This window comes from Cyanistes caeruleus, chromosome 2, assembly GCF_971803275.1.
Source record: "Cyanistes caeruleus chromosome 2, bCyaCae1.hap1.1, whole genome shotgun sequence".
NCBI lineage: Eukaryota > Metazoa > Chordata > Aves > Passeriformes > Paridae > Cyanistes > Cyanistes caeruleus.
Window position 1 is genome coordinate 102,571,101 of NC_141702.1, and position 16,292 is coordinate 102,587,392.

A 16,292-nucleotide genomic window follows, 5' to 3' on the forward strand; every position below is an offset into this window, starting at 1 on the left:
TCTGCTGAACCAGAACCACACTCAGTTTCCAGCTGGATGATGGATGTAAAGCTGAAAATGCCACAGGACAGGTGTTCTGCTACCTCCTACCTTCAGGTAGGAGCTGGGGAAAGAAGTGAGGAAGGGAAAAAAAGGTCAACTACACAATAGTCAGATAAGTCAAAAGAACTGAAACTCAGCTTTATTATTTTTTTAAAAAAGTATTCTACAATAATGGCTCAGAATACTACCACAATGTACAGGACAAGGCAGTGCTCTGGGCTATGACTGTAGATTACTTGCATATATATATATATATATATATATTTAAGAGCTTAAGAAAGGTTGAAGCATGGCAGTTCAACATTTCTTAAGCATGTATTTCATAATTTTAACATCTTCTAGATCTCTCATATTACAGTAGTATTTATCAAATGCAATGTAGTCACAGAAGTCTTGCATAAATACAAATATTGATACTTTGAATATTGTCTATTATATAAATTCTGCCTTACCTTTAAAAAAAATCTCCAGATCGTTATGTTACCTGTGAGTCTTTCCTTTTCTTTCTCTTTAAGAGTTTTTAAATATATATATATATATATTTATATATATTTGCTATTGTACATCAAAGTATATATGAATCCAATCATTTCTGTTATATTTTCTGCAGACATGGTCTGAAGCAAAGTCACCAACAACTAAATCAAAAATTTCCTGGTTATCATAGGAAAGTCAAAGAGGATCTTTCCTCTCTTTTTATGTGTGTTTCAGTACAGATATTTTTTTAAACTTGAAAGGATTCTTCATAAACTAGAGGTCCATAGATCATTTAAAGCAGTCTTTATAAGCAAATTTACATATTTTTACATGCTTTTGTGAGGCAGTTAGTATCAAAATCCAATAGCATTTCTTACAGAGCCATACGACTTTCTGCGATGCAGATACACATTTCATTTCTAAAAAGCCACAGTTGTTTTTCTACATCTGCTCTCAACAAATCCCCAGGATTCATTCATAAAATTGCTGCTGTTCCAAATTCCGACGCTGTTATCCCTGCTGTGGATTAAGACATACACCCAACCTGGTGATATCATCATGTGGAAGATTGATAAGTAGGAAAACACCCTCCCCAAATCCACAGAGAGTCTTTTCTATCTCTGAATCCTCATGACTCATGTCACCCAACAGTGCAATGTGATGAAGACACAACTCAGTGCAGGCTAAGGGTCTTCTTCCATCAAAGGAATCTCTAGGAGAAACAAAGAAATAGCATTGACTGCTGATTGCAAATTTCCCTTTTCACTTTTGCAGAGTATTATTGTTACCAATTCCATAAAACCAGAAATGGACATAACTGCAAATTGCAAATATCTGAACAAGACATGGGATATTGCCAATTCTAGACCCACTCAGACTCTAGCACCTCTACGAAAATTAGGTAACTAAAACGACACAGATTTTCTCCAACAAGTTAGGACCACAAAAACCTAAATGCAAAATCCTTGCTACTACATTAACCACTGAAGCACCATTCCGAGGTGGCTGGGACTTTCACTGGCAGCCCTTTAATTTCCTCCTCTCCTGGGTGTACTGTTCCCCTTGTGGTATCAGTAAAACTATCCAAACCCCTCTGAAAGCAGAACACTTCCTCCACCCAGACCTTCACCCACACTGAATTTAGGACACTGGGCTTCAGCTCAGAGACAATGGAGAGTGGGATGTGAAACTCTCTCTCTAAATGTCTCCAAGGAAAGCCACCTGGTTTCCTTAACAGGCTGAGCAGCACCAATCAGAACTCCATGAAACCGTGCCAGTGCATGTTCATGTTTGATTTAAAGGCAGGTAATAATACATGGCAAGCTCCCTCCTGGCACAGGGACCCGTGGGCACATTCTCCTTACGCTGTGACTTCCATGTCCATAGCTTAAGGCTCACATGCCTCAGAGGGAAGGAACATTTTGCTGGATGCACAGACATCTGATGAGTTTGTTAATAAAGGCTGCTAATTTTGGCCCAGTATGAAAATATGATTTGTTTTCTCTTTCAAGGAGAAAACCCTGTCATTTGCTGTGAAAGCCAGCGTATGTGAAGGAGCTGTGAACGCAGCAGTTGCGGAGCAGATGAACAGACCAGCACAGGCAAGGTGAGGGTTGGCTTTGCTGCTGTACATCCCTGTTGATGAGACTGGGGTCTGGACAGGAGCCTCCTGACCTGGCATTCAAATCACATGCACCACAGCTAGCAAGGACATACCACAGACAGGAAATTCTATAACCACAGCATTCTGTGACTTAAAAGAAGTTTCAGATTAAGGCATAGACAAAACCACGGAGAAAGTACAAACGAGTCAGCTGGGTGAATTCCTGCTCTGCCAGCACAAACAAATGATGTCCCCTGTTCATGGACTCACCTATTGCACCTATGCAAGACTCACCATCTGTGATATCGATCCGGGGACTCGTGGACGCAGCGTCCCCATCAGTGCTGTGGGGTACGTCAGTTGGATCTGAGCCAGGAAGCACTGCTGCTTGGCATGTCAGGGATGGGTACAAACTTTGGAGCAGTTCAGAGGAACCTGACCTACTGTCACAGGTCTCAAATTCACTGGGCTGCGTGTCTGGAATCCTGGGACCAGGGTAAGCAGGAGGATTCTGATCTTCTGGCTGCAAAATATGCCCCTGGTCTGCGGCGGCTGAGTATCCGGGTGCCAGGGCACTCAAGCCGCTGCTGACAGCTTCATCGTAGGAAGGCAGCATGACAGGAACACCATCCACCACCACGAAGTCGGGGTCGCCCATGGAGCCCTCCTGGTTGCCTCTGCGTCAAACACAGAAAGGTTATCGCAGAGAGCAGGAGCGTGTCAGCAGCAACTCGGAGCAGCAGCTGAACTTCAGTAAACACAGCACTTTCTACTCATGCCAAATGAAGCTACAGGGTCGTTAACAATCACAGAAATGTTTGCCAAACTATGCTTGGGTTGACAGGTGGAATCTGTTACAGTGGGAAAAAAATGAAACCGGTAATGGGAAGAACAGCTCCAAGAAGGGAAGGTGAACAGGTAAGAGGAAGAGATAAGGAGCACCATTTGCTGTGCTGTGCACAGTAGGTATCAAGGATATAAGATCACAGATGTAGTTCAACAGTTCACCAGGCAGAAGTGTCTGAACCCCTGGCAAAATGTATGCTAGAGCACAAAAGTGTTTACAGCCCAAGTAAACAGGCACTGAGATCATTACAGCTGGATGACAAGGGTTTGGTGGCAGGATTTGTGGCCTCCTTCAGGCCTTGCTTTCAAGGGATGGAGGCTTCCTTAACCAGTATTAAACTGGTTTCTTTTTTAAGCAAAACATTTCTATTAGGCCGTTAAACCCTAAAGTATCTGTTCAGCAGCCTATTAAGCACAGTATAGTCCAGGCAGGAGGGAATTGGTCCCAGGTACTTTTAAGACATGAAAACATCTGAAAAGGAGAGGACTGAAAGCCATTTAAGCTGTAAGCTAGACAAGTCCAGGCTATAGGCCTTCCTCATGAAGAACACTATGTCAATCAATGACAAATGCTGCCAGCTCCATGATATTTTATGGAAATAAAGGAAGATGCAGGAGACGTTTATGGATTGTGATGAAAATAACACTAATGAAGCTAAAGCAAACCTTTAATATAAGTTTCTCCATAGAGAAAAAAGAAATTCTTTCTTAAACCTTGCATTACTAAGTCTACAGTAGTTAAAAAATTAATTCCCCCAGCACCTGAAAATGAGTATTTAAAAATGTTGTCAGCTATTCTTACAGACAGAAACAGCAGCTCTCAGTAGAAGAGCGGTAATTACTCCCAGAGTGAATCTGGCAAACTTTGCCTTTTATCTTAGCTGCATGAAGGACTACTGCAGGTTTTTGGGGATGCCCTTCCACACCAGAGGTTCAGGGACTTCTGCTCAGAGCAGAACAAAGCATCTGCAAGGCTCATGAGCTACTCCATCTCTCCAGCAAGGAGTGCTGAGTGTGAAAACTGAATCAAGGCCCTCAACCTTCAAAATAAGGAAGAAACCAGTACAAACCGTGGAAGGAAATGCGTCTTAAATTTGGTCTGGAACATCCTGGCTAAAATAACCAGTAGCAGTACTAATAAAACACTGGTAGCAGTAAATGCCACTATTTTCCATGTAGTCAGGAGGGTCTCCTGTGTATTTGGCCAGGTTTGTTCTGTAACAGAAAGACAATACAAGAGTTGTGCTTGTATCTTCCAGTTGCTGTTTTATATTCAACACGACTCAGAAGTGCCAGTTAGGACCAGACAATTTTAATATGCAACTTGTAAAAACACACATAAACCCTTTGCCATGTACCAAAAGCAGTCATAACATTAGGCTGTCACAGAGGCTGGATCTTGCTTTTCCCTCTTGACTTGTCTTTTATACATGCAATCATGACCTTACCTTGCATGCACATAAAAATATCCAGATGTTAAAAAATACATTTATAGAGGTAATGATCAAAATGGTTTAGAATCGTTCAGGATCTCAGGAACGCATTATATTTAGCCTTTTTCAAAACCTGAGACTCTTGAAAATCAGTTTGAAAATAGTAGCATCTTAAAATCAATGCTCATGACTTAACCATGACATAGATGAAGGTCACCAGGCATTACCAACCTACAGATTAGCTCCAAATCGAGGGACCATGAGAAGATAGGACTATTAGGGGAGGACCATCCTTTACCTGTTTTGACACAGTACACCTGGTAGGAGGGGAACCACTCTCCATACTGGCAGGTGATGTACTTGTAGTCGTTGGTGAGGGTGTAACCAGGGTCACAGTAGAACTCCACCACCGTCCCGTGGTTGTAGCGCTCACAAGGCCGCGGGTGGCAGATGTAGTCTCCATGACTCACCATTGGAGGTAGTGGACAGACTTGGGCAAACAAACAAACAAAGAGAAAAGGATAAAGACATTAATGCCAGTGACCCACCGCTGGGCAGCTTCAGAGGGTCAAAATGCAGCAGGCACACTTCAGGCTCCCTCTCAGCTCCCTGCACCTCTGGGTACGTCCCAGTGGCACCAGGCCAGGTGCCCAGCCACACCAGTGGAGGGATGCACATGCCAGGGGTCACTGAGGTGGAATCTGGGAAGCTTCCTATCCTCTGTGGGCAGAGGAGGGTGAGAGGAAGACAAAAGGGACACATGCCCATCAAGTGGCTGCATGGGGATGGAGCAGGGCAGCCAAAATAAGGAGAATCATGCTCTTTGTGAAGCATTTATAATTCAGCTGTAACATGCTATTTTTTCTTCCATTAATGTAATTAAATGGTTATATGCATTAATTAAATTCCTTTTAAAAATAAAGTTTGCCATCAGCAGTGCTGCAAGAGATGCAAAGCACCTAGTGTTGCTTAAGCATGTGCGGTCTGTATCACCATAATTTTATTAAGTTGAGCTTAAAGTCTACTGGTGGTATTTGTGTTTTGTTATTTCTGAGCAGCCTGACTGATCTCCGTGGGACCACTGGTGGAGTGAGGTCTTAAATATAGCAGAGGCTGAGCTTGTATTAATTAAGTAGAGTGGTTTACTTAGGGTAAGGTAAATAAGAAAGAATTGCAATATAAACATGTGGGGCTTTTCCTGTCGGCCCTGGAAGGACAGCCCAGTCAGATTAACTCCATGGAGAACTGAGGGAGCGCTCTGGAAAAGAGCAGTGGGGAAAGCAGCTCACAAGCAGTATTTTTACAGGAGAGGAAACTTTTCCACTGTGTAAGTGTTGGTTGATCACTGCTTTCTTAAGTGCTTCTAGCACAGAGCAAAAAAAAAAAAACCCTACAAAGTCTAATGATGTTTCAAATGACGGCATACTGACCCAAAAGTGGCTTCAGTTACTGGATGGCTGCTTTTATTTCCCTTCAGAGGCAGTTCCCAGCTGGCTCAGTGCCCCATCTACAGGCCCTTCCCTTCACTTCATGCCTCTCATGCAGACAAGACCTACTGCATTGATTTAAATAATGAAAATGACATCTCTGGGAAGAAGAATCTTCCCAGAAATTACAATTCAGCTGCTTCTCCCTGTGAATCTTGTTACATGAATAATGCATTTCATAAAAAAATACACAAGATATTAAATGAATCTTCAAGAGAGGCTGATTACAATGTGCAGCAATGTCTATTCCCCATCCTCTAGAGACATGGTTTTGTTTGCATTTTCACTGGCAAGGCTTAATAATAACTTGAAATCAGAGTAAGTAATTCACATAAAAATTCACATCCTCAATGCTCTGCACACTTTCCAAAGTCTCTGGGCCCACAAGAAAGAGGAATACTTTACTGGGAAGTCAACTCAATATTGAAAACAATTTTCTTAAGATTAGAGCTCGGTTGTCAGACTGAAATCATAGGAAAGCACCTATTAATAATTCTTGTATTAAAAAGAAAATGATCAGTGGGAACCATGACCCTGACCCACCATAAGGAAACCTGGTACATTTTTATTACCCATGATTAGAGCAAGAGAATAAAGGAAGAGAACAATTTAAGCTCTCTGCAACTGAATTTTGCCAAGCTCTGGCAATGTGCAAGAAATGTGTAGATGCCCACAACCTTTCTAGCAATGAGCAAGTAGAACACACCTTATCACGAAGAGCAACACTCAGAGAAACTAATTTTCCCTTCCAGCAATGTAGCTGCTACATCATCCCTAACCTTTTAATGTCATTGAGAGCCAAAGCAGCCTGCTGAATAGAAAAATCCCTCAAAGCTGGCATCCCAGCAATGTGGGTCAGCTCAGGAATGACACATTTCCAGGCAGATTTAAAGCATGTGGGGACAACCCAGATATGGAGCTGTCAGTCTGTTTACAAATGGAGGTATGTTTTATAACACCCAAAAACAAGAGGATCACTCTTTGTGTAGGATATGTCCCAGTACTAAAAAGAATGCCACCCCTTCCACGGACACATCTGTATTTCAAGAGAAATGTTTGTGTACTGGTGCTGCCTGTGAACTCCTGCAAACAATTTTTCATTGCCCTGCCAAGTATTAGTCATGAATTAATCGAGGTTTATGGAGTCATACCTGCCAACAGCTCCTGCATGAAACACTGGGAACCAGCAGATGCAATGAAACAGGTTTGGAACAGGGCTTTTAGCTCAGCTGAAACAGTGCTTCATTCTTATGTCAACTGGGCTGCAAGAGTCAGGGATTCTTCCATGGGCAAACTGGCCCACACGTACAGCTCGCAGCACTCAGGTTCAAAGCCTCTTTTCACAAATCAAGTCAAAGATATGCCACAAACAACCCTAAATGAACTCACTTTGAGCAGTTAGTCATACACTCAGTCCTTTTCTCAACTCACTTCATTCCCATGGTCATCCTGATCCAAAGTCCTTTAAAGCCAGTGGAAGGACAGCCAGCAAGTGGCCTTGGTTTTGACCACAGAAAAGAAAGATTATGAAAGTCTGGAGGGCTGATGAACTCTCTTGGCTCTTGGCCAGAAATTTTTTAGTGCAGAGCCAGTCACCTTATGGGGTCTGAACCCTTATTTATGCCAGGTGCCAGTATATGATACCAGTTACACGGATTAAAGGAATGTGTCAGATCAAATGGAGGGAAACTCAGGTGACCTAAGGCCACTGAAGTTTTTTAGGACAGTTAAAATTCTAGCATTCCCAGTGATGAATGCTAATTGTGTTTGGAAATTACAAGCCATGGACTTCAGGCAAATGCATCAAACTCACAGAATGAAAAGAGCCATAAACTGATTACAATAAAAGCATATCTGACAAGTACATTTTCACTGCCAATAGCAGGATGCACAATAATCACAGAAACAAGGGAATTCTACTTCAGAATGTTCCCACAGATCAAAAAAAGCCCTAAGTGCTGTTCTTAAATATAGTAAATCTTTACTACCAACAGCTTTCAGCATCTTCCCTTTATAAGGCTGTGGAGACTTTAATGCTCTAATTACAACATCCAGCATGGATAATCCAGTAGTATTTTCTGACGACCAGCATTAAAAGACCACATGCCTGTGTCCTTAACTTCGGAGCTTGGCAGAGGGATGGACATAATTCAAACAGTGTCTGCTGGTGGTTCTGCAGCAGGTGATCCTGGGTCTCTGGATCTGTCTTTGTACAGCAATTGGCCACAGACTGTAAGGGGATTTACAGGAACTTTATAGCTCAGCATTCTCAGCTGAAAAGTTGAATCATTCATCAAAAAGAAAGAGCAATTGTGTTTATATGGCAAACAAATCCCTTGCTGGATGCTCAAGAGTCCTGTTACTCAAGGAAATTGAAGGGAAGAATTCCTGATTTGATTCAATTTCATGGACTTCCCTGCCTGCTCCCAGGAGCTGCTGGAGCTGAGGGCTCTCCTCTGAGATCAGCTTTCTGCTCTGGCTGATTTTAGTGAAAGGCTAGCACTATCAAGAAGAGCTTAAAACCTGGGCAGCTGAGCCTTGTGTTACCAGCAGGGTGACACTGTGGCCTGGAGCAGTGGTTGGGCTGGTATGCCCCACGGAACATCCTCTCCATCACAGCCTCCGCAGAGCTGCATCCCTGGGAGCAGGGCCAGCAGAGGGTGGCACAGGCTGAGGGCACTTGAGGAATTAATGAGGTTCACCCAGTGATTTTTCCTACCCATTATGGTCAAGAAGCTTTTTAAACTCTGCCCTGAGGATGCTGCAGTAATTCTGCAATGTTGACACTGGAACTGGAGGAGGGAGGGAAGATTTTCTGGCATTAGCATATTCTCAATTAACATCAGTGGCAGAGAATAAAGACACTGCATGACTGTTTAAAAGCCACTGGTAGAGAGATAACAGTGGAGTTACAGATATTTACACTGCTCAAACCCGTTTTTTAGTCAGTGCTCAAAGGCTAGTGGTTTTAGTCTGTGGTCATAGTAGACAGGTGGTAAATCACTCAGGTTTTGCCCAGAGTTTTTTATGTGAGCCAAAAACTAAAAGCAAAAATGTCTTGAAGTACAGGACATTTGCTCATAAAAAAAAAAAAAATAAAAAAAAGGGATAGGAACAAGCAAGCTGATTTTCCACCAGTGATTATTTGTTTCAAGCTACCAGTTCACCTTTTGTGTAGGACATTAATTTCTAGGTTTGCTGGGTTAGCAGAAAACCCCGGTGTGAGGCCAGCCATCTCTGTTTGACACAGGAATGGAGAGGATTAGAGACATTTGCACCTTATAGAGAATAACACTTCTTCCAAACACATGGTGAATGCCTGCTCATTATGCAAAGGGTGAGAACAGATTAAGATGAAACTTCCAGATGAGAAAGACACAGATAAAAACCTGTCAGTTCCACTGTGCAGGAAAATGCTGGTGTGTCTCACTCAGAGAATCATCTGAGGGTGGGGGGGGACACTGTCTGCTTTGCTCACAAACTGGAAGAGAACAAGAGCTCCTCCTGACCCTCACTGGTCATTTTTGTACACATCAGGACACTAATTATCACCAGGAATCTGGACAGCTGTCAGCTTGCCACTGCATCCCAACCAGTGTTTAATTCAAGCTGTCACTTACTCCACGAGACCACAGCTGTGCACGTCCCAGCAGGTCTGACCCTTCCCATCGAGGGTGGCCAGGTCCCCACCTGAAGCTTTACTGGCTGGCTTCTGGGGCCTAAGGAGGGATCTTTTTCCACATACTCCCTCCAAACAAGCACATGCTTAGAGATGCAAGATCTGAAAATTATATTTTTTATAGGAACATAGAAGATGAAGATTATGTTTGCTCCTTTTCCTGCTTCTTTATGAGCACTGTGCTAATAAAAACACCTTGGTTTCTTGGTTCCCTCAGTGTCATCACCCTTCATACATTCAGAATAGAACAGATCATCAACCAAGAAGTTTTTCTCTCATATTCAAAAGAATTCCTGTCCAGTTCACCTGACAGACCTATTTCCACAGGTACTACCAGGAAATGAATCACACCTGCACTGCACAGTACAGAGCCTGAGGAAATGAATTCTGCACTTTAAATACTAAAAAAGGGATTTTTCTATTCTATACTTAGATTTCAATTTACAGAAATCTACAAAACCCAATGTATTTAAATTCTAAAACATCAAAACAAAAATTCCCATTAAAATGTCCAGTATTCTAAGTAGGATGTAAGAAAAACTACAGGACTTAACTGCTCGTATCCAATCAAAAGCCTGAAGATGGAATTTACAGGTTTGTAAAAGGAAGGAAATAGCAAATCCAGTTGCTTTAAAATAAGCCCTGTCAAAACATCTCGTTCTAAGAACAGCTTCTTAATGAGACTTTTTTTTAAATGACACTCTTCAGGAATGTAAGCAGAACAGAAAGCATTACTGGAGTAAATTTTCATTTATGGTGAACATCAGCTTCACAATATCCCAATGAAACATCCCTTCAATGAATGCTGGTGGCACTGTGAAGGGAGGCTTGGTGCCTATTACAGTTGTACTGGAACAAACCTGGAGGGCATTGAATTTGTGTTCTGAAAGGGACACCATGCTTTCAGGAAATTTTCTGATTACTCATTCCCACAGCAAAACAACAGCACCAAGAGTAATAACAGAATAGAAAGTTTGGGGGAAACAACTGACTACTCATATATAAAGTAAATCCTATTTAAGCCTGACTGAAGATGTAAAGTAATGAAGATACAAGATGCTTACTTTGAACTCTCAAGTTGCCAGAGAATTTATTTATTGAAAGCCTAGAGCAAGGATTATTAACAGTATAGTATTCTCAGCCAATAGTATCCAAATTCTTTTCAATCTTAACCTTTCTCGATTACTTAACCTTCACAATGCCACTTCAATGTTTTCTACTGGAAAGACACCTAACAGGTAAACAATTTCTTCTCAACCACTCAGCAAGTAAATGTTCAAGTAGGCAGGAACATACCCCAGGTCTCTTGGCTCCAGACTGCTGGCTGTACCCCTAGCAAACCCCCCCTGGGTAATTCTGAACCAGCTCTGACAGTGGGGTAAACCTTTCAATGTGCACACAGTGAGAAGAACTTATCACCTTCTACAGAGCATGAAATTAATTGAATAATTAATTTTTTAAAGAAAAGCCGCTTCTCTGGTCTAGCTTTGACAAACACCATCTCGCTGAGAATTTCATGAAACAGTATAAAGCTATTTTCAAACACGTTTTAATAATAATTTAATATTAGCTGATTCCAAAATGGAAGCAATGTTTTACAATCACTTACAGTACACACTGCCTTCCTGGAACTGCAAATTACACAGAAGGTTTTGCAGTTCCAGTCAGTTGAGCTCCTACAGGAGCATCATGCCAAATTCACAGTCAACCTCAACAACTCTGCCCTTCCCAGCACAGCATCCTGTGAAACATTGATATCAATGCTGAAGTCTTTAGTTTCAAATGCATTTCACAACAAATACAGGATGAAGCACACCCCAAGTGATCTTTTTCCTATAAATTACAAGTTAAACAGTGAAAATTTCATTTAAACTACAAAAAAATTATAACAAGACTGCAGCTAAAGAGTTAGAACTTCTAGCAAATGCTCTGCAATTACATTTAAGGAAATATTTATATTCATTATTAATGTGTGAGTGCTTGGAGCACTGTGGTCTCATTTACAGCAGATAATTTTGGTTTTCTTCATCACTTGCTTCCAGTTTTGTTTCTTCCTTCCCTCATGAGTGAATGGCTTTATGATCAGCAAAGGTCTTTTTAGGACTTTGAGAAGCTGATGCTGGGATTACACAGACACTTTGCAGTAAGGAATTAGAAAACTCCAAAATAAATCAAGGCTTGGGTATTTGAAAGGCATCCCAGGATAACCTGAGGACTGGAAAAGGTCAAAGTGGTTAAAAGTATAATAGAAGAGGGAAGAGAGAACAGTCAGGAAGATGGCTAAGAAAACCAAACAGCCAAAGGCTCCTGTCAGGAATGTCTGAAAAAGCCAATGCTCCCTGAAAGCTGGATATATCAGTGGGTTTTAATGTTACTTTAATCCCCGTTTTTTGAATAGCTTTTTCCTCTTTGCTATAAGCAAGAATCCCTTGAGCTTGTGTGGGGTTACCTACAGTCATGAGGGGCTGATGGAGACAAGGAATGCTGGAATAGACAAGCTGTAATCCAGGGTTTACCTGAAGGCTGAGGAAATCAAGCTATACCACATAAGGAAGGAAAAAGCACAAGGTCCCATTCCCAATGGAGAGTTACAAGCTAAAAAAAGGGGGGGGATGCAGATGATCTTAGCACTGTAATTTCACACACCATCTTACAAGGCCAGGAAGGCATGGAGGAGTGCTGGTTTCTGTTATTTATATTCAGTTCCCCAAGTGCCTGCCTACACTGATTGGTGAAAGTGCCACCCTTTAAATATTGGGTTTTATCTCTGGAAAGGAACAGGTGAGTAGACTTCCTGATGCACAGAGTCCATAGCTACAGCTCCCTCCATTTGTGGAAGATGTTCCGTGAGTGCACTCTGTGGCCAAATTTAATTAACATGTCCATAAAGGACAGAGATGTTTGATTTCAAGGTAGGCAATGCATTATTTTCCCTTCCAAGCAGCCTTGTCAGATAAAGATTAATATCATAAAATAGCCCTCAGGAAGAATTTTTGTCTGCTTTTCCCTACCTAACCCACAGCATATTTAAAGCACGATGGGTAAAACTCTACATGCATCTGGCAGCTAATATGGAACTTCAGGGCAGAAATTATGGCTCCATGAACAAGTTGGGATGTCTGGCTGATTCTGGAAATGCTAAGGAGTTTCTGAAAGCTACAGAGGTGATAGAGCAGGTGTAAAACAATGATTAACTGTGGCAGTCCTGTGCGACAAGCAATACCAAAGACATGAAATAAACTGATTACAAGATGTCATTCTGTTGCTTTCCTGAAAAACTAAGGACAGTGGAGAAAGCACCTTTTTCAATCCCAGCCAAAATCAAAGAAGATTTCTGCAATGCAAAAAAGGAGTAGTCACTTAGAAATATAATGCTATTTATGTTCTTCCATGTCTTTGACTTGGGAGTCTGTTCTCTATCCTCCATCCCTCACAACAAGAGCTGCAAAAAGCCCACTTTGTTGTGTATCCATTCTATCTTGGATTTAGATGAGTTTTCTTCATGTTTCACTTTGCAATGCAGCTGCTGGAGTTAAGAGATTGGATGACTATTTAGCAGCATGACTTGACTTTTCTGTCTAGCATTTCATGTCACTGTGCTCCTTTTGAATACATTTCTTTTCCACACCTCTTCAGCTGTGGGTAACAGATCAAGTTCAGCATTTTCCAACAACACAAAAATCCAGATACTCCAAGTTAAAGTGCTCACCTTCCACACTCATACATGGATGCATATAATTTCTGCACTCCTGGGTGATGAATGAAACAACTGTCTACCGTGCAGAAACAAGCAGAATTATTGAATTACTTTTTCTAAAGAAAAATATACTCTTAAACTTCTTTAACACATTTGCTTTCCACGACAAGCACCCCCAGGGTGAGACGCTGTCAGCCTATTTCATCCTTTGGGTATCAGGCTAAAGATGTCACTGACATAAAGGTATTGCCCTAGTAAAGGTCCTTAGATATATGGTTGTCTGCTGCTATTTGAACATTTACTGCTGGTTGTAGCTTCTGAGTCACACATTTTGCTGTAGGCAGTGAAATACCACTGTAGTCAGAGCTATTAAAAACCAGGCTATCAATATGTCCTATGATAACATTAACCCAGTTAACCTGGATGACCTCTTTGGCAGTTGAGTAAGATTTAATTTATTCTCCCTCCTGCCTGCAAGCTGAGTAGGTGCAAACCTAAAACAGAATCCTGGTATCTACCTCACTTAATTTCTCAGTACCACAGTGTTTCATAAGTTGCTTGTATTGCTGCCCTCTGCTCCCTCTACAGGACTTCTATCTGTTGGAGATGTGCTGCATCAACATTATCATCCCTGAGGATACACATCAGTCTGTCATGTTGGAATTTATCTAAACCCTTCTCAAAGTCAGCAGAGAAGCACAGAGAGAAATCCATTTGTACCAATGTATAACATCTCAGGCTTAGGATTGCTTGCTTCATCCCATCTCCTGAACGTAACTGATTACAGGCTGACTTCTATCCTTTTTTCTCAGTGTGGCTCTGTTCCGTCAGGAATTTAAAGGATTTTAAGCTCCTAGTTTATCAGACCGACAGCTCTGTGTCAATCACTGTTCGTGGCATTAGGAATTGTTACAGAAGAATGTAGATCAGTGAAGCTTTCCTTCAAAGTGTCCAGCATGGAGTTGGTTACAAAGTTTCAGCTATTTTGTTTTGAACTACTACAAGGCTATGGCATTTCATCTGTAATATCACCCCCTTCTGTCATACCCTTTACTTTCCAGGTTCTAAGTCAGAATTATCAGCCCCTCTCCTTGAGTGTCTATCCCCAGGCTTATAAGAAGAAAAATTTAAAGCTCTGTTCTGTATTTTTACCTGTCTTTCCAGAGTAATTTTTCTCCGAAGCATACTTTGTTGGTTTTGATTTTCATCTGGCTAACCCGCTTTTATTCTCCAGAAATCTCCTGGTGCTCAGGTAAGAGGGGTTGGGTTCCCTTGCACTTCCAGCTTTGTTGTAAAATTTCTTAATTCTTTCCTTCTCCTACCTTTCTTCCACAGTTTCTATAGTTTTCAGAATCCTGTCAGTATCTTAATGGTTGCTTAGCTTTGTATTTTTTCATCTATTCTCACAATGAAGTGGGTTTTTATTCCAGAGTTCAGAAATACCTTCAGGTTTTATTCTGTGTTTTTACTCTCTACTGAATCTCTCCTTTGAAGTCCATTCCTCATATTTGTTTCATTTTAATTTCGAATCTACGTACAAAAATTTGAAATTTTCTATTTTACATTCTTTCAAGTTTAACCTCAGCTGGTCCCAGAAAGCAGAACTAAGTTTTGATATTGAAATATATTTGATTTCTTGCAAGACCAGCTTTTCTGTTCAGCTGGGATGATGCTGAAACAAGACATTTTAGATAACAGGATCATGTCTATTGTTTGCAAATTGAATCAACCTATTTTCCCTTTTACTCTTAAATACAAAGCCAGGAATTCCCAATGACCCTATCCACACAACTGCTTTATTTCCTGGCACTATAATCAAATTATCCCAGCCCTTCCTCTCTTTTTCTGCTTCCCTTGCCACTCCCACCCAGCTCTTTATAAGAACTATTCCCTACATCTCCTTGGAAGATTTCCAGAGGGCATGAAATATTAAAATACAGACTCCAGATGGCAAGAAATGTAATCATATGCAGATCATGCTCCCAAAGTACTCATGGCCAAGGGTTTTTTTTTCAGTTTGGTTTGGGGTTTCTTGGGTTCAGGGTCTTTGGGGTTTTTTTCCTCAAAATCCTGTGTAACATCTTAATTCACTTTAGAGTACCATGTCATAAACATCTCTTAGTTTTAAATGTTTCATTTCACAGAGTTCCATACAGGTATGTTTTCAAGTATTTGTTCTCCTCTGATGTTTTTGGAAGCCTTTTGATTTATTTTACAATTAATATTTATACCCCATGTGGTATTCTTCACTCTCATTAATTCTGCACCCGAGTTTTGCATACCAGATTTTATAGAAAGCAATCACTAACTTACATAAGTTTCTACAGATGGATAATTAACCCCAAATTGGCAATTTAAAAATCAAATTAAAAAACCCAAATCCCATTTTCCTTCAATTTTCTTGGAATTGTCTATTGAGTTTCAGTACAAAAGAAGGTTTAAAAAGTTTATGCGTAATTGTGGAAGGCCACTAGAAAAAAAAGGAAATTAAGGAAGTTAAAGAAGAAGAAAATTCAGTATGAAGATGCTTCATCTTATCTTCTAAATGACTGCAAAATTTTCTAGAACTGGTAAAAAACACTGTTACCTTTACTGTCCTTCTCTGATATCGCTCAACCATTTCAACTGAAGCCACCCAAATGATTCAGCTTGAGGCTGAAAAATCAATCCAAATGTTTTAAATCTGGCAAAGGTACAAGCATTTAAGAGGAGGATCTCATACCAGCAAACACTTGGCAATCTGAGCTAGAGGCATCCTTTTTTGCCAGAGCCATACCCAGTGCCCTGGCCAGATGCAAACAGCTGTTTCTGAGCAGTCGCTGCTGGCTCTGCACTGCTGGCTGCACTTCAGCGCCAGGTGACACAGACCCTAATCTCTGCTCTGACTACAGCAGCACTGATTTCACTTATCAGAAAAAAAGAAACTTAAGAAAAACTTAAGAAACAAAAATGAGTCTCTCACCCAAGCTGGTGGAAGCTCTGTGCTCAGCAATACTGAGGGTAAGGCTGGGAAGCATTAGAAAGCCTG

General features: G+C 41.1%; 1 protein-coding gene across 1 annotated transcript in view; it reads right to left on the reverse strand.

Annotated features, from left to right (window-relative positions):
* Window positions 1-805: 805 nt before the first annotated feature.
* The window catches only part of SUSD4 (sushi domain containing 4), a 72,634-nt gene continuing 57,147 nt past the window's right edge, over window positions 806-16,292 (reverse strand). The window contains exons 8-11 of the mRNA XM_086875215.1: window positions 4,700-4,891; window positions 4,039-4,183; window positions 2,417-2,799; window positions 806-1,231 (exon numbers count right to left, since the gene is read on the reverse strand). Of these exons, the coding sequence (XP_086731341.1) occupies window positions 1,203-1,231; window positions 2,417-2,799; window positions 4,039-4,183; window positions 4,700-4,891 (749 nt within the window). The 3' untranslated portion in view covers window positions 806-1,202. The remainder of the gene's footprint in view (window positions 1,232-2,416; window positions 2,800-4,038; window positions 4,184-4,699; window positions 4,892-16,292) is intronic.